Below are 25,293 nucleotides of genomic sequence, written 5' to 3'. Positions count from 1 at the left end.
TTTTTTTATGCTAAATTATTTAACTGAAAGGTAACCCGCATTACTTTTTTTTAAAAGTAACTCAGATATTAATGTGTAAATTTATAAAGTTTAATAAATGTATAAATAAATGTATAAATAAAATTTATAAACGCGCTACTTTACTCGTTACTCCAGAAAAGTATTATTACGTAACGCACGTTACTTGTAATGCGTTACCCCCAACACTGCTAACAGATGGATTGTTTGGCAATGCCAGCACAGAACGCAGGAATAACTGAATCAGATCACATATAGATGTAAAATAATTAATATGATATGTTGGCTTCTTTTGGTTTAATGATAAACTGCTTTACTGCACTGCAGAAATCCGGACAACACGAAACTGTGTTAAAAACCTGCGTCTTGGGGCTTCTGGTGAGTCGTTGGGTGCCACGCCTCGAGCCACAGAAGCCAGGAACTCCTGCCTCTTCTGTTGCACCAGGCAGGCGGCACGGATTATCTTATGGCGAGGGGTACGGAGGTAGGGTCTGTTCACCTTCTGGGCAAGATCCTCCGTTACCATCTCTAGATCAGTCTGAGAAAAACAATGGAACTAAACATGAACCAGACCGCATCCACAAAGCCTACTCTCCACTACTCCGCTGTCCTGCACAATGATCCAGAAAGTTTGGGTAGAGGTTAGTTTACCTGCATAAGTTCAAAGATCTCTTTCTTGGTGCTTTTGGGCTCCAGAAAGAATCCGTAAGGGTAAGAGCACTTGAGGATACGGCGAGTCTTAAGCAGTTCATGGACTGCATCTTCAATGAAAGTAGTGTCTGGGGCACCTCCTTCCCCTGCAATAGCAAAGCAAAGCCTCTTTTGTATCTAATAGCAGAGACCTGCTGCTCTGACAAGAAGCGTTTGTGTTATGAGAGTGCTGAGGCCTTACTTCCACTCAAGACTTTGCTCAGCTGCTCCATCTTGTCTTTGGCAGTTTTCAGGAGACGCTCTTCCAGCTAAACAGAACGGTAAAAGAGGACATTAGAACCAAGTGTAAACCTGCTACAGTAGGAAATTTTTTTAAATCGATCCATTACCTGGTAGCTGTGCTCATGATTTTTGAAGCGTGTATAGTAGTGCATAAAGCGATCGAGTTCCTGGTAGCTCTTGTGCTTCTTCTCAGCCTGCATATGCAATTCAAACCAGAAATGAAAAACAAAGGAAAGTTAACATTTCGCTAAAGCAGAAATAAATCGTTCACACATACTGTCCGTACATGTAAACAGAGTAAGCATCATTAATATACCTCTACAGTCATTTCTTTTGACTGCACTTCCACCTGCTGGATGACCTCGTAGCGAGTGCAGCGGTAATATCCTCCTGTGGATGAGCTGTGCTTCTTCCACTCCTCCAGACAGATCCAGCAAAAATCATACTTGCACTGTAGAGACACAACAGAAGGGGATGATGACACAAAAAACTTTCTTTTCGGCTTCTCCGGTTAGGGGTCGCCACAGCGGATCCTCCGCACGTTTGATTTGGCACATGTTTTACGCTGGATGCCCTTCCTAACGCAACCCTCCCCAATTTATCCGGGCTTGGGACCGGCACTAAGAGTGGCTGGGGATGGTTCCCTGACCGGGAATCGAACCCGGGTCGCAGCGGTGGGAGCGCTGCATCTTAACCACTAGACCACCAGGGGACCTTGACACAAAAGTACTAAAATGCTTAACTCTCTTGTTAACACAGCAATTTACCATTGCTAACTTTCTCTAAGGAATTATAGAATGACATGGTATACAGTCTATGAGATGTTTCCTCAACAAGCTTTCCTTATGCAAATGAATAAGCCAAAGTAATGCAGCACGTAATGTTCAAATTAACCTTCAATGTACTAATTATTTAATAAAAAAATAAAAAAAAGAAAAAAAAAAGGTAAATGCCAAATAAAATAAATTGGTACCCTATATTAATTAACAGAAAATTAATTAACACCTCCTGACTAAAAAATACTAATAAATAATATATACTAAAAATTAAATACAATTATTAGGAAGAAGAGCAACAAGTACTTAAGAACGGTTTGTAACAAGTATAAAAATATTGATCAAAAATGTCAAATAATGTGTAGAATGCTGGATTTAAATATTAATTTATATAATGTAAATATATGTCTGAGTATATAACAATTATTTTAATACAGACATCTCTGCCTCAATATGTGTGTGGAGAGAGAGAGAGAGAGAGAGAGAGAGAGAGAGAGAGAGAGAGAGAGAGAGAGAGAGAGAGAGAGAGAGAGAGAGAGAGAGAGGAAAATGAACATTAAGGTAACATCTAAAAGGTCAATATTTATTCCCAGCACCTCTTAGCAGAAACAAAAAGAGCACCTTGGCACACTGCATGTGGTTACAGCCTTCATTCTTCTGAATGGGAGACTTGCAGTTGGCGCAGGGTTTGGAGTTGGTGAGTAACCATAGACAGTTGGCAGCATCTTCATACGCCTCACTCACACCTGCCACTGCAGGGGGACAATAAGCACAAAAATAGACTGTCGTCTTGTTTCAAGTACAGACACCCAGACAAGGCAAATTTTCACATTGCTATAAAACAAACATTAGAAATTAAAATAGGAAATGATATTGAGGACTTGACTGGATGAACCAGTCATGAAACTCATCCATTCAGAGATAACACAACTATAGATCAAATGTCATGTGAGACGCTACCTTACAAATGTCTTTCTACTACTGAAATACAATCTTGGCATAAAAGCAAAAGTGTGTCTTTTTAGGTTGATTACCATAAAAACCCTGACTCGAATTAGTACCTGTTATGGGTTTTTCACTCGGGTATATAGCAAAGCGATACTCACATTCTTCTGGCTTCATGTCACTGACTTTCTGCAACCACATTTTCCATGTTTGGCAGTCACAGGGTTCATGAGCCTCCCCTTGACACTCCCTGCAGTGTCACACAAAAGCACACAAACACTCATTAAGATGAATTGGCAGGCTAATGAGTCTGAGCATGACTTGTTTTTGAACTGAATGTTGATGAGAGGGATTGCTATGGAGTGAGACAGTATAGCCACGTTGCTGCCATACTAGCTTGAATAGTGCTATGAGCAAATGCCTACTCGGCATATGAAGGATTGAAGTGAAATGCACTGAGGTAAGTGTAATGAGGCCTGGCGCAATCAGCATTGGGCACATAACTGAGTGCATGTGTGCAGTTTGAACAGAAGGGACAGAGCTGCAGGGAAGAGATAATCAGTGATTTGCCATGCCAGGAGGCAAAATATACATATACACCACAGATAATAAAATACGAAAAAAAAACAAAAAAAAAAAAAACACATATGAATAGCTTTCAAAAGATTGCCATTGATTTTCTTGCGCAAAGACATACAAAAAAAAAGAAATGAAAAACATCAGCCCTGATTTTAAAATTAGAACCTGCCAGTGTTGTGGTTTTAGGATGGCATTTCTAGAGCTGTGGTGAGAATCAGCACTGACCAGCAGAAGAGATGACCTTTTCCGCAGTCCACAGCCGGGGCCTGAAGCAGAGGAAAGCTGTGCGGGTCGGAGGCGCTGGCACCAGGCCCCTGCCTCGCTAAGCGTACTGCTCTTTCACAGCCTGCCCGTGGGCACCACCGGATGGCAGGGTTGTTCTCCACAAAGGCCTGGCAGAGACCACCGGGCAACAAGAAGGAGAAACAGGAGGGGGAAAGAAATACATACAGGCATATGAGGCAGAGAGATGGACATGGTGAAACTAGCCAATTTATATATTAAAAAAATCAATATGAGGATAAAAGCAAAAACAAATCATGCATCCTCATTTTACAACTGTTTCACAATGTGCAGTCACTTATCCTTAATACAAAATAAATCTATATGCTGTAAATCATTGTACAACACAAAGCAGGGAGCCTTTGCAGAAAAAACCAAAAACACAAGTGGGTTAATTATAATACTAGCAGACAGAGACAGCCATCATGGCCGGTAGTAACCTCTACCCTGACCAGCAATACAGAACTACAGCATCCCAGCAAAAGATTCAGAGTTGTTATGGCAACATAATGAATAGTTATTGGGCACCCAGCATGAGACACATCATTCCAATGCATGTTCAGATTGCAGGGGCCGCGGTCATTACTGTTGTTTCCCCTATAGCTCACATTTTAGGTTAACGGTAGCTGTAGCCAGATGTCACATTACGCATACGCGAGTTTTTTCCGGGTAATGTGATTGGAACGTTGCTGAACAGTGACAAATGAACAGCTAGTGATTAAATTAAAAAGCCTGCAGCGCTGATCAGTCAGTTTGGAGATCCAGTACAAATTTAGATTTTATTACCAAAAACAATACTGTAAAAATAAATTTAAAAAACTGTGTAAATAGGAATTTTTATTTATTTATTAATTTTTAACAACAGGCTTGTCAAGCTCACAAGGCATTTGTTTCCTAGAAGGCAAACTGCAGGATAACATAAAATGTAGCATCCATTAGTGCCGTCCACGATAAGACTATACCTTAATGTCGAACTGCAGGTACCGCTTGTCCATCTCCCTGGACACGACACTTTCTATAACCTCCACAGGAACCAGCTGGAAGCAGTCATATGCTGGGCAGAAGATGTTATGAGCCTCTCCCTCTTGGATCTTCATATTCAAAAAGCTGCAGGAGAAGACACTTTACTGAACAAATGAGTCTAATCTTTAATAGACATATTGGTGCAAGAGTTGGATAAAAATAGCACAGCTGTCGCAAGGTAGCATATGGTAAACATCTTGCATCTATTCAGTTTTAAAAGCCCAATTTAATTTTAGTAGCGACAAATGGCCTGTGGAACAATGGGGTTAAAAGCGACCGTCACCTTTCCCAGCATGATCTGCAGAACTCATGGCCACATGGGATATCGACAGGCTCTTCGAACATGGAAGCAGCACACATACATATACCACACTAAGAAAAGAAACACAAAGCAAATATGTCAGTAAGAGTTGTTTTTTTTTTTTTTTAAAGGCTGTGTTGATACACATCTGCTTTCCCCCAGTTGGCTTGATCCTGGTACAGAAGATATTGAAAAAAAGTGATGCAGGTGTAAACCTACACAATATTCATGTCTCGAATGCCAGGAGAGCTTTAGTCTAGTGCACATCACACAAGTTTAGATTTCACAGCCACTGACAAACCCCTCCCCCCGTATTGGTGACAACTCGCTGCATGCTCCTGTGGTGACGGCTCATGGAAGGCGAGAGGTTCAGTGATGCGAGTTTCTCGATCTCCAGGCTGTCACACATGCTGACTTTTTGCATGTATGCTTGATATTCTTGACAAAGATTTGTGTAGTGTGAGCACCAATGACAGTCTAAACGGAAAACTATTTTATCTGCTGTCCCTGAATCCAGATCTCATCTATCTAATTGTGTGAACGAGAGCAAGCATGTAAATAAAATAATGTTGTGCTTACACGTGGTATGTCGTACTCAAATGTTTGCAGGGAACAGCAACATTAAAAGTAAACACTTGAGCAATGATGACCAACAGAATAAATAGAGCTGCAAATCTTTGCACTATAAATTCGGTTCTCTTCGCAGAACAGACCGTTCACACAACTTGCATCCTAACAATAAAACTTTCCTGGACATTCCATGTTTCCATGCAAAACAGTCACCAGAGACAGTCATTTGATTTGATAGACAGCTTTTGTGTTTATTTTCATGACAGGCTGTGAAATAGGGATTAGTACACACTCTCTGGGATCCAAGTGAATGAGTTTGTGTTGGACAAGAGCCTTGCTTGCAATAACTTGTGTAGTGTGAACACTACACACTACATCAGAACTACGCCAATTATAATCATGTGGCATGAGTAATTCATCGATTATTAGGTTTTGAAGGGTTGTATCGTGTGCACGCTTTATGAGACTTAACACTTGGATGCAACCATGCATTTGTCATATCAAACATCTGCTTGTCAATTTAGTAATCTATTAAAAAGCTCCTCTGTTCTGAAGACTGTAGTTGTACTGTAGAGTCTAAAAGTGGCCACTGTGAAAAAGACATTGTCTGACTACAGTGTCTGTATTGATACATTCATAGACTGACTATGCTCAAGCTACTGTCTTCCTAATAAACAAGGGGCACTAAAACAGAGCTATGAAGTTCTAATGGACTACATTGTGGTCCTCAAAACCGATCAGAAAGATATGGGGGGAAAAAAGAAAATTAGCGATACAGTTACCGGCATACGCTAGTGCACAAGACCCACCATAAATTCACAAAAAATCCTCCAAGGAGACAAATTGAGAAACAGTCTGTCTGCTAAATCTGAAGGCCCACTAGAGTACAATCAACAGAGCAAAACGGTAAAAATGACACTGACACCTCCCTCCTACATACATGACTCACTGAGACACCACATGAACATTAAAATAATAATAAACTTGTGTTGCTATATATTTACAAAATACAAAAATCGTGTGTTTATGGTTCTGCATTCTTACCAAGGAGCGGTCGTCATCAGCGGGCGAGAGGCTGATTTCGTCAGGTGACGTGATGGAGGAGCGGGTGGTGCGTGGCGTTCGGGGTGAAGGTAGTGTATCCCAGGCATTGTACCCTTTGGGTGGTGGAGTGGGCATCTGAACACCGGAACGCTGGCAGCAGTCCTCAGGGTTGGACATCCATGCCTCTAAAAGCTTCTCTCTGTCCCAGTCTGTGTAGAAGATGTATAGTGTATCATAAGTGAAGAACTGTCTAACAGCTCATAGCACTCCAATATAATTCTAATATAAAACTTCCCATCACAATGAATTTTCTAATTACTTTAGTCTTCAAATTTAATGCAAAAAGATAAACAACCTTGGAATCCTTAATTTAAGAATAACATAAAATACGGCCATGGGGAATCCCTAGACCTCTGTAGACCTCTGTAGTTATGAGCATGATATTAAAATAAAAGGATTTTATGGGGCCCTAACAGGCCTCAAAGCAGGGCACATGCATCACAATTTCTAATGAGGATCTCCTTAATGTGCAAGTTTTAACAAGGGAAGCACAAAGTCCAGTCATATAACTTTTTGACAGAGCGGTTATATAAAATTTGCTTAGCCATCATGTTCAAGCTTAGTATGTCATGTACCAACCGTTGATGTACTTTCTAAACTAAAGTTAAAGTTTTTAGCCGAGCCACTAGAAGTGTATTTATGTTTACAATTAATACAGTTACCAATACCAATACCAATACCAGCAGAAAAAAAAGACTCTGGTTTAAAATGTAATAGCAGGAAGGGGAAGTGTAGGAAGATTTTGCTTTTTAGATGTATCTTACATGTTACTAATATGTGAGCAAATAATCTTAAATATAGCACATGATCTCGAATAAAGTATACGTGTAGAACAATAAACAAAACATGTGGAGGTAATAATATAAAATATACGGACAAACGTTATAGAATTTTACTATTTGCGCTTCACATATCACTAAGAAGTGCACAATAACAACGTCCAATAGATTAATATCAAGTCCACGGGTTAGCAAAACATCCAAACTGTATACAGATATACTGTGTGTCTCTCAACAACAAATGCTTGTTAATTGCAAACAAACTCAAATTCATTATGTTAAAAAAATGTTTACCAATTAATTTACCACGTAATGTTACGTATAGCCTATGCGGTATAAAATCATCGTACAACTAAATATTTTCAAGTTTATCCAAACCTTCTATGTATATATTATAGCAAATATTATGTATAATGTAATGCTCATGTATAAGTGGTACTAACACACATTGTCTACCTTTTTTACAGATTTATTTTTGCACATTCTAAGAAGGCGAGACCCCATATTTTAACCTGTGCTAGCAAAATCCAAAGAGGACACACTTGTAATAATAGCAAGCAGAACGCAGGCTGTTTCCCCATGGGCACAACTCATCTAGAACAAGGACTTCAATTGGCCTGAACATATAACTGGAGATAATAATAAAAAAAAAAAAAAAAAAACTGGCACTAGAGTTACTTTAACTTTCAACCTTTAACTTCAATTGTTAATAACATACATGATCTGGATTAGTGCTACACATCAAATGTGACAAAAAGCAGAGGAATTCAGTTTTCAGGGGATTCCAGGGTTCAGATTCCAGTGGCTGTTGTGTTTAAATAGTTTAACGTTTTCCATCCTCCCGTGAATGATCGTGGCCAGAAGGAAATGATTCCAACAGATATTTTAGTGTGACTATGCCATGCATACCATGTGCCCTGAGGAGAGCCTCTGCAGTGAAGAGAGGAGCCTGCAGCATGTCTGCTGTCTCCACTATCAACATGTCCTTCAGCCTCCTCAGGTCCTGGACCCGCAAGCCCTCGTAAAACTGAGACACAATCAGAGACAGATTAATCATTCAGACGGGTGTTCTACATCCTAAATCAGCACCTCCACCAATTACTGCCTTTGAATCTGAAGTGTATTTCATGACAGCTCCCAAAAAAAAAAAAAAAACGAAATACAAAATCTGGGCATTTCGCATTTTTCGTACCTCCCTGCGATCAAGGGCGGCGTATTCCGCCTCGATGTCCTCAGCGTTAGGGTCGGTTGAGAAGACCATCTGAGACTCCAGACTTAGTGCTAACTCTTTATGATGCTGCTTCTCTGCACAGTCACATGGTGTCTCCTTATTGTCGTTTTCAGCAAACAGGTCTGCATCACGCTTTACGAGTAACTGTGAAGACATTTATCTGTTAAAGGCATTGTGCGTGACGGTATGTTTATGACCCACACGTAGAAACACTAAAGATCTGCAAAACGTTTAAAGAACATGCTCACCTCCACACACGTCTTCATCCCTGAGGCAGCTGCATAGTGCAGTGATGTGTTTTTCTTGTTATCGGTGGCACTGACATCAGCGCTCTCGTATTCGCCACGGTCCAGCTTGGCACCGGTCCACTTGAGGATCATCTGGAGGCAGTCGGCACGGCGACGCTCATCCTCGTAGGGCCGTGCCAGGCGCGGCTGGAGCGTCCCCTCTGCCATCAGGATGTGTGGCCCCATGCAAAGCACGTGCAGCGCAGTCTCGTTATGTATGTTGCGCTTGTTAGGGTTGCCATCCTTGCTAAAGAGGAAGGACCTGAGCAAGAAAAGAATGATGAGAAGCAGGTCGGGGAAAATGGATGAAATAAACCCTCTCTATTAAGATAGATAAAAATTAGTCTTGCTCTGTTTCCATAAAAGACCATGCAAGAACATGTGCTCTCCATGACTGATTATACAAGGAAGATCCTCTAAAAATAGACTAGCGATTTAAAGAAAACGAGTATGTCACGCTCATGGAATCAATCAGAGCAATTCAGACTGGTGCAGAAAATGGGGTCACAAACAAAAGCAATCTTCAAAGTAAGTCTGAGGTAATAAGGATATTTCATTCTTCCTATTGGCTGTTAAACAAGTGTCCCTGCTGAGGTCACAGTCTGAAATTAAAACATTTCTGACAATGTCAAAACCTGGAAGTCAGATGGCAACAAATGCTTTTCATTATGTCATTTACATGCATTTTTTTTTTTTATATCAATGACATTACAATTTCTTCTTCTTTCCAGACCTGCCTAATACCCTACTTCTGGATGGAGTAGTCAACTAGAGACCACTCAGCTGAAAATAGTTACACATGAACAGCCTAAAGATCCATGAGATAACTGTGGAGGATTAAACTCAAGAACTATGAATATAAATTTGGACTGTAAATAATAAAAACAATCTGATACAATGTTTTGGGGCTGTAACTGGTTTGAACAGTTTCGCATTCAATCACCTATTAGTGAACAGATGATGACCTAAACAATGATGAAACTACAGTGAACAGTTCCATCATACTATCTTCAAACCATCTCAGGGAGTTTGTCCTTGTCTCACCAGTGGATTGCTCATTAGGGATAAACGTATAGGGACTTATTATGCTAAAATGTAAATTCATAATCTTTTTATTCCTGTAAAGCTGCTTCAGGGCAATGTCCATTGTTAAACTTGCTCTTCAAATAGAACTGAAATGTGACAATGTGATTGAATCATACAGGGGACAGCCAGCTTAATTGATATCCACTTCAGACCAATTGACCCTAAGCATCCATTTTAAATCAACTTTTGTCAAATATAATGAGAAAATAAGAACAACTTGTACTGATAGGGTCAGAAAAAAAGCAAAGGCCACTTTGCATAAGTGGAAAAAAAAAGAAGAAAAAGACAAGAAAATTTTCAAAAATCCACAACTGGAACACAACATTTCAAAGTTAAGAACAGAACGTACAATTACACTTTTATGAGCTGGAAACCAATGGAGTTTTGAGCATGTCCAAAAAAAAAACTGTAGAAAAAAGTTTGTGGACACCTGACCATAAGATCCCTATGCGTTTTTTTCGCCTCTCTCATTCTACATTTACTCCCTATTTTCAGTTTACATTAACCTCCACTAAATTTGAGGTTAGATTTGTACTCGTTCAGCCTCAAGAGCATTAGTAATGAAGATTGTGGACCTTTAAAGAAGAAGGTGCCGACCCCACGAACCTCCCAAACCATCTAGAGATGTACAAGCACCATTTGGATTCCACCTCATGTGAAGTTTGGACATTAGACCTCTTTGAGTGTTTAAAGGCTCTGGCATGGAGAAGCTGGAGTTGGATCTATGATGATCACAAATGTTGAGCTATTTTATGAGTTGCTCAGTAGCTCCTGGTTCTATAATCTCACATGACTGTAAAAGACTGTAGAACGTCTTACACTCCAGTGCTCATGTTAGTTTTCACTCTCCAGTGTTCTGTATTGTTTAAAGACTATAATCACACTCTTGATGTCACCCAAATGAGGATGGGTTCCCCTTTTGAGTCTGGTTCCTCTCAAGTTTTCTTACTCTTAACATCTAAGGGAGTTTTTCCTTGCCACAGTCACCATGGCTGCTCATCAGGGATAAATACACATCGTTCACCTTAACTTTTAATTTCTGTAAAGTTGCTTTGAGACGTCTGTTGTGAAAAGTGCTATAGAAATAAACTTGACTTGACTTAATGACAAGTACTGATGTAGTCAGTGGTCCAATTTATCCGGAAGGTGTTTAGTAGAGTTGAGGTCAGAGCTCTATAGCAGACCAATCACGATCTTAGACTCCAACGCGCGTACACCATATATTCATAGAGCTGGCTTTGTCCACATGGGCATCGTCATGCTGGTGTGAGTCTCCTAGTGCAAGTGAAGGGAAAAATAAATGCTGCCGTTCCAAAGACATCCTATGCAATTGTGTGATTCAAAATATGTGGTAACAGTTTTGGGGGGGTTCTAGTTGTAGTAATATACATTGGAAAGGTTTCCTGAAATATTCAATGGAACTTATGAACTTATTTAACTTGTTAAACTGGAGCTTATGCACATGTTAAAATATCAAATTATTCCTTCCATTAACAAAAGCACTTAACATTCTCAAGAATTCCAGTAATCCCAACAGCAATCTCCTCTTCCTGTGCACATTAGTAAGAATAAGTCTCAGTATCAGCTTGAACATGTATAATATGCTATGAAACAATTGCTCCCTTGATATAAGGACCGTTTGATATATTCTTGTCCATGAGATAATTAAAATATTTAATTTTAAACTGAGATATAAAAGATATAAAATTTGCAATATCTGACAAATAATGTCACTGAAGCCTATAGAATCCATCGCAGAAACCCAGATGAGACACAGAACTCATAGAAGAGTGGACTCTTCCATTTTGCGGTCCAAATAATTTTTAATTTGCACATATTACTCAAGGCTAATCTCCATAAACCCATCAAACAACACTCCCACTCTTCTGGTATATGAATCTTTATCTGGTATTTAAATCGTAGAACTGTACAGCCTGGAGTTACACAGCAAATACTCTGTACAGTACTGCTACTTATTATACCAAGTGGATTAAACCAAATATGCAGTTTTGTTTACTATTCCACTTTAATTTCAGCTTGCTCAACACTCTCTCATTCCTCATGGGGGAAATAGCACCGAAAGCACTGACTCCATGCAGTTGATGTGGAGCGGACAGAAGGCCAGTTTACACTGAACAGATGTTTTGCTTACATGGTACATCCCTGTGTGATTTTCAAGTATGGCATTTAGTTTCGTTTTTATGCAGCAGACAAACACAATCCAAGTGAAATGAGTCTCCTACATGACCATTTTAGGTGAAAGCACTTGGACAGATAATTATCCTGTTGAACTCACAGAGTTGCATATTTCACAATGCAAAAACATCCTGTGACACAGACATTGACGTCCCCCCGCCCCACCCCACCCTCCTGCTGAGTCCATTGTACTACAGAATGACAACCATTACATCCTGCAACTTGGGCTGGGTGAGGCAGAATCGCTAACTCTCTAGTTCTTCCGCTAGATGAGGTCATGTCCAAAAATGCTGTAAGAAACTTTTCTGTGACTTTATTTTATTTCTTTGTAGCGCACTGATGAACCGTCAACCAAGTAGTAAAGCAGGCAAGAATCAACACTCAAAGCAGTACAGGTTTAGATAAATGGATGCGACCAGGAACATCGGTAGTTCCTTCAAACCTTCTTACAGTTGAGCCATCAACACCTGGCTAAGAGCATAAGCAAATCCTACTACTATAGCATGCATCCTGGTGCACCTGTACACAAGCATGTAAAGCTGAAAACACCGTCTGGATAATAAGCGGTTTCAAATACGTTGATCATAATAGGGGAAAAAAAAACTATAATAAATCTAGAGTAACGACACAAATCCAGAAATTTCCACACTGGTCAAATCACATTCTGATTTTAAAGTAGTTTAATTTTATAAAACGATAAACAAAATCAGGCCTTTGGGAAATGGGCTCACACTTTTTTTTCGGAACAATTAGAAAAATATGTTGGGAAAAACAATAAAAAAATATATATTATATATATATAAACATTGATGTCCGTAACAAGACCTCTCTCTCGGATTGTTGGGAAAATATGATGATATAATATAAACCAGTTCTATTAACAATGCCCCAATACACTGTTCTGCAATGTAGCAGGTACTGTGGTATTATTAATACAACAGTATGAACAGTTATTCAACGATACAGTGCAAAACAAAATTCTGCCAAAAGCTTTAATGGAACCAGTAAACCTACTAAAAAGTAATCTTAATATAAAGCAATCTTATGAGTACCTGAGTATCCGTGTCATTGCATGCCTAGCAGCGTAGTGGAGCGGAGTATTATGTTGGTAAGGCTCTCCGTATGAGGTGTTGGGGTCCAGTGACTCTTTAAACTGTGGGTTACCCTCGTAGAGCTGATAGGCGAGCACCTCGTCTCCGTTAATCAGCGCCTTTCGAAACTTGGTCGCTATATTCCCCATCGTTCAGCTCCCAGCTCTCTGTTCTCTTCACTCAGCACTACTTAGGCTGTGGATCCGGCATCGCGTGTCTCCTGGAAACATCAGGAAGATAAAAATGTTCCTATTATACATGAATGCTGAGAATGGAAACAGCAGTGCGGTCCCGTATCCAGTTTTAACTAGCCTACATTTTTACATGCTTACAAGCCAAATCATTATCCGGCCGAACGATTACCAGGAAAGGAGGAGAAAAACCCCACTCCAGATTTCCCTTTTTTTGTTTTCTCATAGAACCTCGGTGTAATCCAGTAAATTATCGGCACAAACAAGGCCTAACATGTCCACACAGACTTTGTCTCTTTCTTCTGTTCGAAAATGAAGAGTTAGTTCTCCCCACTGAGGCCCAGCAGTATTCACAAAAACACAGTCACATGCTCAGCCACATGAGGGGCCTGACAGCAGCAGATGCTGAGCATGTCCTACTTGATGCATTTTCCTCTACTTGCAGGACAGAAGTGCTTTAACCATTGAGCTAGTTTACGCAGCTATTGACGTTAAACGCACCTGGACGCTTTAACTTTTTACGCTAATTAAATATTTGTGACGCAGCACAACGCCCGGCCCGTAAAAAAAAAACGAATCTGCACTTTCAGATCATTAAATTTGTATTAAACTGTATACATCCGAGCGCTGAGAGAGTACAGAGCCTCGTAGCATGAAGCATTGCATTTCCTGGAAGCGGTTCTTTTGTGCCAAACGAATAATCTGCTCGCTGATGATGGCATGATAGCACCCCACTGGCAGAGCAGGATGGCAAAAGAACAAAGTGCAGAGCACATGGGCATAATGCAGTAAAATAACCGGTTTTCCCTGCTGTACTCTACAGTTAACTGTAACAATTAGGGAGGCACCCGCATGAATAGAATGCAAAACCGATGGATAAACATGGCTTCGGAGGATTAGACATAAAATATATTTGTCTTTGTAATGGCAACTGATGTACTTCCGTAATCACACAAGTGACAAAGCTGTACGAACACAGATGCTTCCATGGTAAATGTATATTCCTTTTTTAAAACCCAGTACACACTACATGACTTCTGACCCAATGTTGAACTAAATTGAACAAAGTTTTATGATTACTCTCTGCACAGTGTGAATTGTTCTTGTTCTGAGAACGAGTGTGAAGGCTTCAATATTTTCAAGCATCATTGTCAGTAGTGAAGTCCTCAAAGACGAGCAAGAACAGCTCCGAAATGCAAACAAGAGTCCAAAAAAAAAAAAAAAAAAAAAAAAAAAAAAAAAAAAAAAAAAAAAACTCTAATTCATCTAATGTCAAGCGCAGCAGATACGCGAGTCTGAGGACAAAGACAAGATTTAAACACAATAAAAATACTTCTGTAACAAATACAGATTTACAATAACGCATGTCCTCTTGGCAGAACTAAATTCTCACTTACTCTGTAAAACCTTCTTTTTCATGCTTCCTTACAAAGTCACATGACCGCTTTTACGGTGACAGATACACAGCCACCGAACTCCTGATCACAATTCTTGTAGTGCGAGCAGCTCGGAGAGTTTCTAAAAGTTGTATAGTGAGCATTTGGCCTAAGCCAGTGAAGGAATTAGTATTACATTATAAAACCACATGTTTTAGAAGTGAACAATCTCCATCATTATACTGACTCATGCACCACAGGAGCCAGAGAGACGAGACACTCTTTTCCTTCAGGAGCACTAGGGGCTTCCGGCTCCCTCTGCCAACTGCCCTCAACCCACTGGGAGCAGGTTCTGTTAGAGGGGCAGGATTCAGTTATACCCCTACTCGTACCATCTGTCCACACTGTGACCAGTCAGCTGATGCTCAATCCTGCTTTTAGCCTGAGAGGTTACAACTCACATCCACCCACAAGACAAACAAGACCATTTTTGGGTAAATATAAAGCGTACAGATCTCGTCTTCTACGGAGCTGTTATTTGCGAAAAGGATATTCCAGATTTATGGATGCAACATTTGAGCTCATAAAGTTGAACTAAAAAGTTCACAGATTGCACTGATTAAGCATTTAACGAATTATTTCGATTGCATTCTATGAGAAACTTACAGGAACACAGATACAAAAGCACGTGTTTTCGCTTAGCAGAGTTTGTAGCGAATAAAATTCCATTAAGGACATGAATTGAGATGAACCTTTTAGAGGGAAAACCTACTTTCAAAAAAAGCTGCTAAGTTAAGATTTTAAATCAGAAAAACTTCAAAATCAGCTTGCCATAATATTCAGATTTGTATTACTTAACATCCTGTGATCTTAAACTAATTTAAAAGAAGACTGCAAACAGCTGCCTCACTTCTCCCTCCACCTCTGTTTCCTCAATGCAAACCCCTTGGTTTATAATAATACATAAGTGAGGCATCAAGTGTCATTTTATAATAGAGGAAATATTCTAGTATTTATTAAGTCCTTGATTTTTTTTTCTTCCTTTACAATTTATTCATACTATTTTTTAACAGGTTAATGTTTCAACATCTTCCTGAACATCTACCAGTTATTTTATGGTTGTTTTTTTCCCCATTTTATTACTCATCAGTTACCTTAGGATTAAAAACTTGTGAAAGGATTTTGTCAAAAAATAGCATACGCGATCAAAACCCATCATAAAGTTGCTTCTAAGGGAGGCAGAAACGAGTGTCCCGACTAAAAGATTTAGTCTACACATAATTCAAACATCCGATTATTATTATTATACATATATCAATTGAATTCTGGGCTGCAGTAAATAAAAACGCTGACCGTACAAAACGTCCAGGTCTCCTCACCCTACATCAGTACCTGCATTTACGAACACACTCGTGGCTGAATGAGCACAAATCTACACAAACGCACTCCAAAATCTAGTAGAACATCTGCCCAGAATTGTGGAAGTTATTATAACAGCAAATGGGGACTAAATATGGAATAGGATGTTTATATGAATACTATACTCGGGTGTCCACATACCTTTGTGGTTTATCTGGTTTTCAGGACACTAAAAATGTAAGTGCATGGAGTTCAGGAGTGTCACTGTAGTCACTTATTGGCCACTTTATTAGGTATGCAGTTAGAGACTGTAGTTGAATGTTGTATGGCTTTCACTGTTGCCGGTTTGTAATCACATCGACTGCTTTGTTTTTATTTGCTGAACTCCAAACCCACCGATTTTGCAATTTTGGCTGTTTTGATTCCTTAGCTCTCACACCTGAGTGAGGTGAACATTATCAACCACTGATTGAGTTACTGCTTTGCTGAAAAGGGACAAAAACCTAACCTACATCTGGTCAGCTATGATCCTGTAATGAACACTTCTTCCACTAAAGGTCAAGGTTGATTCACTCTAAAAAACACAATCTTTTTGCATGCAAAATAATCAGGGGACAACTATTGCAAAAAAAATAATAATTAGGCACAAAATATATGGCTATAGGAAATATAGATTTGCTTGTTTATCCAAAGTGAGGCAGACGCAATACAGACATGGAGGCGCTAGAGATGCAGACAGTACAATCATCGCTGATCAGACGCACAGCAAAACAAGCAGAGCAGCAACTAACACACACACACACACAGTTTTTTCGTGTCAGTCGCCACTAAACACAGTGTGAAAGAGAGAGGCTGCTAAATATGACGATCGGAGTGTGTGTTGGTGATCAGGAGTGTTACAGGGGTGTTATGATACAATCTCGCAAATCGGAAGGCCAATTAGCAATCACACCAAATTATCCACATAACTAAAGCTGTTATGGTCTCATGATTAGTCAGAGTGTATGATAAGACTGCGACCTCACTGCTGAAATTTTTTCAAAATACTGATCAAAAGAAAAAGGCATTTCTATCCATTACAGTCATTTTTATCGTAATCTCTCTGATTGCTTTCGTGTCTGGTGGTGTCTCTCAAACAATTTCACAACTCTTCCTAAAATCATATGCCAGTAGCCTCAGTATTGCTGCACAGGACTCCACCGAAAACCCACCGGCTGTGTATTCAGCTACTGTTGGAAATGTTTCTTTGCTAAGTCTGCTGTAAGCACAGGCACATAAATCTGTTGGATACATCAAACGCAACGAGCACCACACTATCGCTGGCAATGAACAATCCGAATTTTAGTTAAACAGCATTAACATCCAAGTAACAGGTCTTCTTTCGGGGGCTGAGAGCATAGCGCTTCCACACAGCCACTCACTCTTTCAGCTTACAACATTATACTGACACTGACAGCGTAAAAGTTGTGTGGAGGAAAGATCTCAGACAATCTCTAAAGATTTCTGCAGTGGGCAGCTCAGAAATGGTTTCCATCCACCAGCTGGTGAAGACAGTCTACCAGTCTGACCTGCTGGGCATGTGTTTTGGCAGCTGGTAGCTGGGGTCGCATTTGTAGGACTGCCGGGGTCATTGTTCACCTCAGCCGGCAGAGACACAAAGCTGGAGAAAACCTGAAAATGTCTGAAGCCCATAGAGGCAGTGTGGTGTCCTCCAGCTGTCTGTCTTCACTGCTGTTTAGAGACAAACTGGTTCCATTTCCTAGAAGAGTCTGGATTCTGTGTGTGTGTGTGTGTGTGTGTGTGTGTGTGTGTGTGTGTGTGTGTGTGTGTGTGTGTGTGTGTGTGTGTGTGTACACAAGCTCTGCTTTTTAGCATGCCAGGTGAGAAGATCGGTATAGCAACCACACCTTGGTCAACAACACAGCACTGGTACCGGCCGTCAAGCGCGCAGGAAACACACACACACACACACACACACACAATAACTCACGCAACGTTCACGTCCACGTCGTGAACCTCTAACAGAAGAAACGAGAGGTGGAACACACTGATCAGGCTGTTTCTCTATCCAGCTCGTCTGGTCGAAGCGATGTTCAGATCACTGAAGGCGCTGAGATTCCTCCTGTGACGACAATCATCTTCAAGTGTTCAACCAGGAAGCATGCTGATGTTCAACACGATCCAGCAGGTTCCTGGGCCGAGGCGCCGGCCTGCCTGTGTGTACAGCAGCTAGCTAGCGTTACTAAGCAAAACCCAGCGGTGATCATGAACACTGACGTTTACTCCGGACATCTTGGCCGTTTTCTAGAATGGGGTCACGCACATAGCTGAGAGACACGCTGATCCACCAGCACACACTCTTCCACCGCTCCTCTCACCATCGAGCTCCATCCCTGGGGTCCAACCAGACCAAGAAGTGGGTTAACTGCGGAAAACCGACACCAACCTGCCCGGATCTGATACCTGCCTGGGCTAGCATGGCACCGCGTTAGCCCGCTAGGCGACGTGTTTACTAACAGCACTAACAGTGTGTGTGTGTGTGTGTGTGTGTGTGTGTGTGTGTGTGTGTGTGTGTGTGTGTGTGTGTGTGTGAGCGAAAGCAAAAGAGAGAGTAGGAGTGCTGTCCTGTATGCTAACTTTGTATTTGTCAGTAAATCGCACAGGGAGTGTATGAGAGTGAAAGACAGACACACACACACACACAGACAGACACACACACACACACACAGACAGACAGACACAGACACAGACACAGACACAGACACACACACACACACACACACACACACACACACACAAAACATAACGCGTCTAACGCAACGGAAAGCTGTAACCTGAGAGAGGAGTGTGTGTGTGTGTGTGTGTGTGTGTGGCTGTGGTTTACCCGATGATCAGGAAAAAAAAGGTGCGATTCGGAGGGTCCTGCTGATCCGGAACAACTCCGCTAATGTGTCAGTCATCAATCCGGTCCGGTTTAATCTCCAACACACACAAACATACAGTAAAGAAAAGAGAAGAAGAAGAAACGCCTCCCTGCTCCGCTCTTTGTTGTAAACGAGCTCAAATGCGGGTGAAGCTGCAACAAGCGGCCAGCTTCACTGTGTGTTTAACCTTCCGCCAAAATACAAGTCCCTGCAGCGCCACCGCTCTCTGTCTGTCTGTCTGGCTGTTTCTATCTAGCTAGCTAGCTAGCTATCATGGGCGTAAATCCCGGGGGGGACGGAGGGGATATGTCCCCCCCATCCCAAGATTGCCCCCAAAAAAATGTAAAAAATATCGCACTGTCTATTGTGAAAAAATATATGTATGTATACCTAAATAATTGTGTAAGTAGAAAAAACCCGCAAAAATGCATTTAGAAACAGTTGAGTTCCCCCCTCCCCTTCCTCACACTGGTTTGACCCACTGCCTGCTTTCCCAGTTCATCTCACCTACTCTACACACACGAGTCAGGTGTGTGTCTGCGGCTCAATTAATGTTCAACTCCATTAACTAGGGGATTTTATTCACTTTAAATAAAGCGATTCTCTTTAATGTAGTTGATGGAGACTTATTCATAAATTAGTTGCGGCAAAAATGCTTTGATTACCGATGTAATTTTCCATGAATCTGCTATATTAGCGATTAAAATATGACTTATCTAGTGAACGTTAGCTTGTTTACAATAGCTTGTAGCATAGTGCACTGACACTAACACACCAAAGGCATTTCCCATGCAGTGTTTTATTTGGGAAGACTTGGTATAATGTTAATTTAACATTAACGGCCACAATTAGCATATTGTTTATCTGTGCATTTTCTAAATGAGCACTGTGCTACGTCTGAACTGACCCCACTGTATTTTTATAAATCAATTTCTATTCTGTTCTTAAGTGTCTTAATTTGTAAATAAAATGTTAAACCTTTTTTTAATTCCTAGTTTTTATTGTTGTGATTTTTTTTATGATAGTTTTACTTCATTTATGTAAAGCACTTTGAATTATCATTGTAATTGACGCAGTATCCATGCTACAATAATAATGATAGAAATAAAGTTTTTCACTGTGGGGACAGTGTTTATACTGTAAGTACAATTTGACTGTATTATTTGTGTCCCCCTTCAAAAATTGCTCACGAGAAATTTTATATTTATTGTTCCCCCAGCCCTACTGTTAAATGAAATGTACGCCCATGGTTTATCATAAATGAAAACATAGTCAATATAAAGCATAAAGATAAACTATTATTGCAAATGTTTTAAAGTAATTATTGTGTTTTAAATTATGTAAATCATCAGGACACCAAAAAGAACCTTTGCTATGTTTCCACACGAACGGTTAATAAGGTGATACCGGAGAAACTGCACCTCTTCTAACTGTCATCCGGATTACAGAATCAGAGAATATTTGTGTTCGATGTGAATTTTGGTTTTTAAAAGAAGACATTTCAAGCTTCTTATTCATGTATTTATTATGTCTGTGAGGCAAGTATTCTCTGAGATTCAGGTTGTTTTACGTATGTGTTTGTGACGAGAGATGACAGAGACGGCAGAGAGCGCCCCCTGTGTGTTTTCTTTTATTTTACAAAATCACAGCGTTGTTATTATAGGTGTGTACAGATAAAAGTAGACCCTTTACAGATTAAAATGATGTATTGCTCTTATCTGTACGATCACAAAAGACAGTAATTTAAATTCGTTTTGAGGAAAAAATGCCACAAAATGCACTGGTGTATTTGTCGGCTCCAAAGGGTTAATTGTCATGGCGGATTTTGGTACTGATTTGTGACATGGGGCATCAATAAAACACGTGTTTACTGATTCAAAAGAATTTTTCAGTGGAGTTTTTTTTTCTAATTGAGTAAATAAAGGACGTTGTGAATAAACGTGTGTTGCACTGAAGATTTTAATTTCGCTTCTTTTATATTAATTTATATTTTTAATAAAAATGGTCAAACAGAAATGCGCGCTGCATTAATCACGCCTTAATAAAATGAGTGCCGTTAAAATCAATTTGCGTCAACACGTTATTCTTGACTGCCCTAATTAATATATTAATACAAAACGACTTTGAATTTTTGTTACTTAATAAATGTATACAGTCTGAACATCCACCACATAGAACACACCATGACTCCATGTTATTGGCATGACCATAATGGACATTAGTATTGCCTAAGCATAGAACATACAGACAAATAACAACAGAAATAAATAAACAACAATAAACTATAATAATTCTGTATATCATATAGTATATAATAATGATAATAATAATAATAATATATACTGTAATATAACTATAATAACAATATAAAAAACTATAGGTTTAAAAAGAATAGTTAGAATAAATAAAATAAAATAAAAAGGAAAGGAAAGAAAAGAAAATGAATATTACTGTGTGATTTGTTATATTGTTTTCAGATTTGTTAGCGTTTTCTAATATTACTTTGGTTTTTAATATCAGTTTCTCAGTAATCTAAATTTTACTACAGATCTTGGTTTGGTTTAGTTATGCTGGTCTGAGTGGTGGGTGTTGGTGGGTTTGTGAGTTTTAAAGCCAGCTAACAGAGGGGGGCTGTTTTCTTGGTTTAGTTCTTGGTTTTTGAGGGCTTAATTTTGAATTGTATTTTTGGGGGAGTCTAGAACATAGGTGCCATACCTTATTTCAATGAAGGGCCAAAATTCAACTTGACTGAGGGCCGTGGGATGAAAATAAATGTTGCTTCATAACAAAGTGTATTATATTACACTACAAGTTGCCATATTTCCTATAATTTATTTCATCATCATTTCATCTTCTCCCGCTTATCCGTAATTCGGGTCGCGGGGGCAGCAGTCTAAGCAGATTCCCCAGACACTTCTCCGTGTCCAGGGATCGGGCTGTCAAGGCCCCCGCCTTGGACTGCTGCCCATTCCTCTCAGCACCGGTCCCTATCATTTATGATCTCATAATTTAAAAATAAAACAAATAAATAGAAAACATGACTCTGTAATCTGCTTAACCAATGCAGATTTATTTACAAAGTTCAGTGTAACTTATAGTATAATGAGAAACAATCCAGTTTATTGTACAGTAGAGTGTTTAATACGAGTATTCAGTGGCTTCCAATAAGTGACATGAAGCTGGTCCTTTTTTTTATTAAGGTTTTTTAAAGTAAAATTTTTTCACTTTTATCCTTATACAGTATATGACATGGACCAGTTTAGGCGTCTCTCATCTAGAATTTATTTTGAATTTGTATAAATAAGGAATATCTGCCTAGCTCAGCTCTGTTAGTGGGTGTTCTCTCTCTCTCTCTCTCTCTCTCTCTCTCTCTCTCTCTCTCTCTCTCTCTCTCTCTCTTGTTTTGCAAAGTCATCATTTAAGTGTTATCAGTATATATCAGTTTGGTTAATTTTTATCCATATCACCATCTTGAGTAAATGTTTTTCAAAAATTCTTACTGGTAACACTGGGTAAAAGATGGGAATAAACCCTGGATGGATCTGCCTACTGGATTTTTTTTTGTTGAGAAAACACCACACACAGTAACCTGAACTCAATATCAAACCAGGATCCCTGGAGCCATTAAATATACACTCACCAAGCACTTTCTTTGGAACACCCATATTCATAATCAGCCACCATGAACATAACGAATAAAATTCTGTGTATACAAGCCAGTAGCTTTGGGTGAAGTATGCTTCAACCACCAGGAGGAGAATTGTGATCTTTGATTGTGATTTGAGTATTTCCATTAGGAATGTCTCTGTTCTCAGTCATGTTTACATCGCTGACTCCCTCTGTCTCATCCACATTAGCCAAACTGTACTTCTGCCTTCTGCCTTCTCATTGTTGGCTTCATAGATTACGTCTCAGGTGCGAGAGAGCCAGGAAATGATATACCAGTGGTAGATTGAAAAAGCTGTGTGATGACATGAAATGAGTGAAAACAACATGCAACGAGAAGAAAAAACAAGAAAGTGCAGATATTTGTGTAAAAAATTTAATGAGTGAAAGTAAAAAGTTGTCCAAAAAATAAATAGTGAAGTAAATTACTGATACCAGAGAAATCTACTTAAGTACAGTAACGAAGTATTTGTACTTCACTGCTTCCCACCTCTGTTCATTTTATTAGTTATTCAAAGCCAAGTAGAAATGCAAGAGGATAGCATAAGATCCTATTGTAAATTGGTATCCATAGATCTGGCTTGTTTGTCCAGTACATCCCACAGATGCTAAATCAGATCTAGAGTACACCTTCAACTATTTGTCATGTTCCTTAAACAGTTCCTGAGCAGTTTTTGCAAAGTGGCTTGACACATTATTCATTTAAGGAGGCATATAGAGGGTATACCTTTGCAGTGAAGGGATGTACTTGGTTTGCAAGAATGTTCAGGTAGGTGCTGCATGTCAAAAGCAGCTGAAAGGATTACTGGTGCTCCCCTGCCACTGTACAGGAACTGTATACATCCAGAGTGAGATAAAGGGCTTAGAAAATCACTCTGGATCCCTCACATCCAAGCCATTATTTTTTTTTACTTTTGCCATCTGGCCAACGCTACAGAGCACCATTCACTAAGACAGCCAGGCACAAAAAAAGTTTCTTCTCCCAGGCAATCAAACTCATGAAAACTGAAATGTTCTTCGCATTATGCAAATAAAAAAAAAAATAAAAAAAAAAAACATATGTGCAATACCAGGGGGGGAGTGGTGGCTCCAGCGGTTAAGGCGCTGGGTTGCCGAGCGGAAGGTCTGGGGTTCAAGCCCCGGTATCGCCAAGCTGCCACTCTTGGGCCCTTGAGCAAGGCCCTTAACTCTCTATGCTCCGGGGGTCCCTTACGAGGGAAATATCAAGGTCCGTGATGTCGGAGTGACGTGGGGCTGCCTTCCCGTGGGCTCACCACCTGCAGGGGGGACCGTAAGGGACGGTGCTGTGAGGATTGGGCAGCAGTCGAAGGCGGGGGCCTGCTTAGACTGCTGCCCCCGCGACCCGGATTACGGATGAGCGGGAGAAAATAAATGAATGAATGAATATGTGCAATACCACTTTTTACTAATCTAAATCTGTACTTTTTTGTGCAATAATACTCTTTGTTTATTTTCTTTATAAAAAAATTTGCAATTCAATTTATTCTTATTATTTATTTAGCTTTTTTATTGCCATTTTTTTACTTTGAAAAATGTGCAACTGGAAGATTTGTGCACCAAAACAAATTCCTTGTAAGTGCAAACGTACTTGCCAATAAAGCACTTTCTGATTCTAATTCTGATTCTAAATCCACTTATAGGTTAGCAGAGCCCATCTTTTCCACAAGTTTAAACTTTAATAATGCAAAACATTTCAATGACTAAAATTTAGCAACTTAAAGTATGTTGGTGCATAAAGAGCACACTAGAGGGCAGCACTTTGTTAATGATTAAATTTAATCCTAAGTAAATCTAAATTTTATGGGGAAGTGGTAGCTCAGTGGTTCATGAGCTGGGTTACTGATTGAAAGGTCCTATATACTGCTATAATGTACACGTGACAAGTTAAAAGGCCTGCCCCCTTTAAATTGTAATAAACAGACTGCCAAAAGAACACTGCAGTAGAGTAAAAACTTTCTGCTGTAAAATCAGGGTAGTTTATATCGGTGCTGTCAGAATAAGTCATGTTTATAATTGCAAGACAGAATGATCACTGTCTCTACTGTTCATCTTCTCTGCTTTTGTTGCATATATTTAAAATGTTGGTGTTAGATGGTATTATGGTGTTAAGTGAACTAAGACATGTTTGGCTACACTAATAAATATTTCATTTATGAATTCACTACATGTCTTGCCAAGAATGGAAGGCCCTGATCTTGGAAATATACCAGATTTTTTATTTGCCAAAATTTACTATGGTAATGTATTGGTTTGTAATATAAACCTTGTTACCGGGTGTGTTAAACTAAACCTGTTCATGGTGCTGTGCACTGATGTCCAATCAAAGCTCTAATCCTATTATTAATCCCCAGAGAGACTTCAGAAATACCATGATCCTGAACAAGATAAAGATAATGAATGAATGAATGAATGAATACATTTGTTAAAACTGTTCTTTTCATCTGTGCATCTGTTCATGATGAATCAAACAGTATCATTTTAATATTGATGTATACATATCCATATTTTCTTACTTCTGTTCACTCATTCATTTATCCATCCAGCCATGGTTGTGA

At 39.6% G+C, this 25,293-nt stretch overlaps 1 protein-coding gene across 7 annotated transcripts in view; it reads right to left on the bottom strand.

The window, feature by feature from the left end:
- Nucleotides 1-19,314, bottom strand: part of ankib1b (ankyrin repeat and IBR domain containing 1b) — a 27,059-nt gene extending 7,745 nt beyond the window's left edge. For 2 of the 7 annotated variants that reach the window (XM_083554208.1, XM_083554211.1), the window contains exons 1-16: nucleotides 19,012-19,314; nucleotides 13,163-13,421; nucleotides 8,790-9,090; nucleotides 8,503-8,685; nucleotides 8,220-8,337; nucleotides 6,472-6,680; nucleotides 4,840-4,928; nucleotides 4,496-4,640; nucleotides 3,477-3,643; nucleotides 2,834-2,922; nucleotides 2,349-2,479; nucleotides 1,268-1,402; nucleotides 1,059-1,145; nucleotides 911-977; nucleotides 670-815; nucleotides 378-556 (exon numbers count right to left, since the gene is read on the bottom strand). In XM_083554208.1, coding sequence (XP_083410334.1) covers nucleotides 378-556; nucleotides 670-815; nucleotides 911-977; nucleotides 1,059-1,145; nucleotides 1,268-1,402; nucleotides 2,349-2,479; nucleotides 2,834-2,922; nucleotides 3,477-3,643; nucleotides 4,496-4,640; nucleotides 4,840-4,928; nucleotides 6,472-6,680; nucleotides 8,220-8,337; nucleotides 8,503-8,685; nucleotides 8,790-9,090; nucleotides 13,163-13,350 — 2,234 coding nt within the window. In that variant the 5' untranslated portion in view covers nucleotides 13,351-13,421; nucleotides 19,012-19,314. Of the gene's footprint in view, nucleotides 1-377; nucleotides 557-669; nucleotides 816-910; nucleotides 978-1,058; nucleotides 1,146-1,267; nucleotides 1,403-2,348; nucleotides 2,480-2,833; nucleotides 2,923-3,476; nucleotides 3,644-4,495; nucleotides 4,641-4,839; nucleotides 4,929-6,471; nucleotides 6,681-8,219; nucleotides 8,338-8,502; nucleotides 8,686-8,789; nucleotides 9,091-13,162; nucleotides 13,422-13,533; nucleotides 14,130-18,175; nucleotides 18,847-19,011 lie in introns of those variants that run through there. The other 5 variants (XM_083554213.1, XM_083554209.1, XM_083554212.1 and 2 more) reach the window with 5 other exon arrangements.
- Between the last annotated feature and the right edge of the window lie 5,979 nt (nucleotides 19,315-25,293).

This window comes from Silurus aristotelis (genome assembly GCF_946808225.1).
Source record: "Silurus aristotelis genome assembly, chromosome: 1".
Lineage (NCBI taxonomy): Eukaryota > Metazoa > Chordata > Actinopteri > Siluriformes > Siluridae > Silurus > Silurus aristotelis.
The sequence above is the reverse complement of the archived record's forward strand: the minus strand, read 5'-3'. Positions and strand labels throughout refer to the sequence as shown.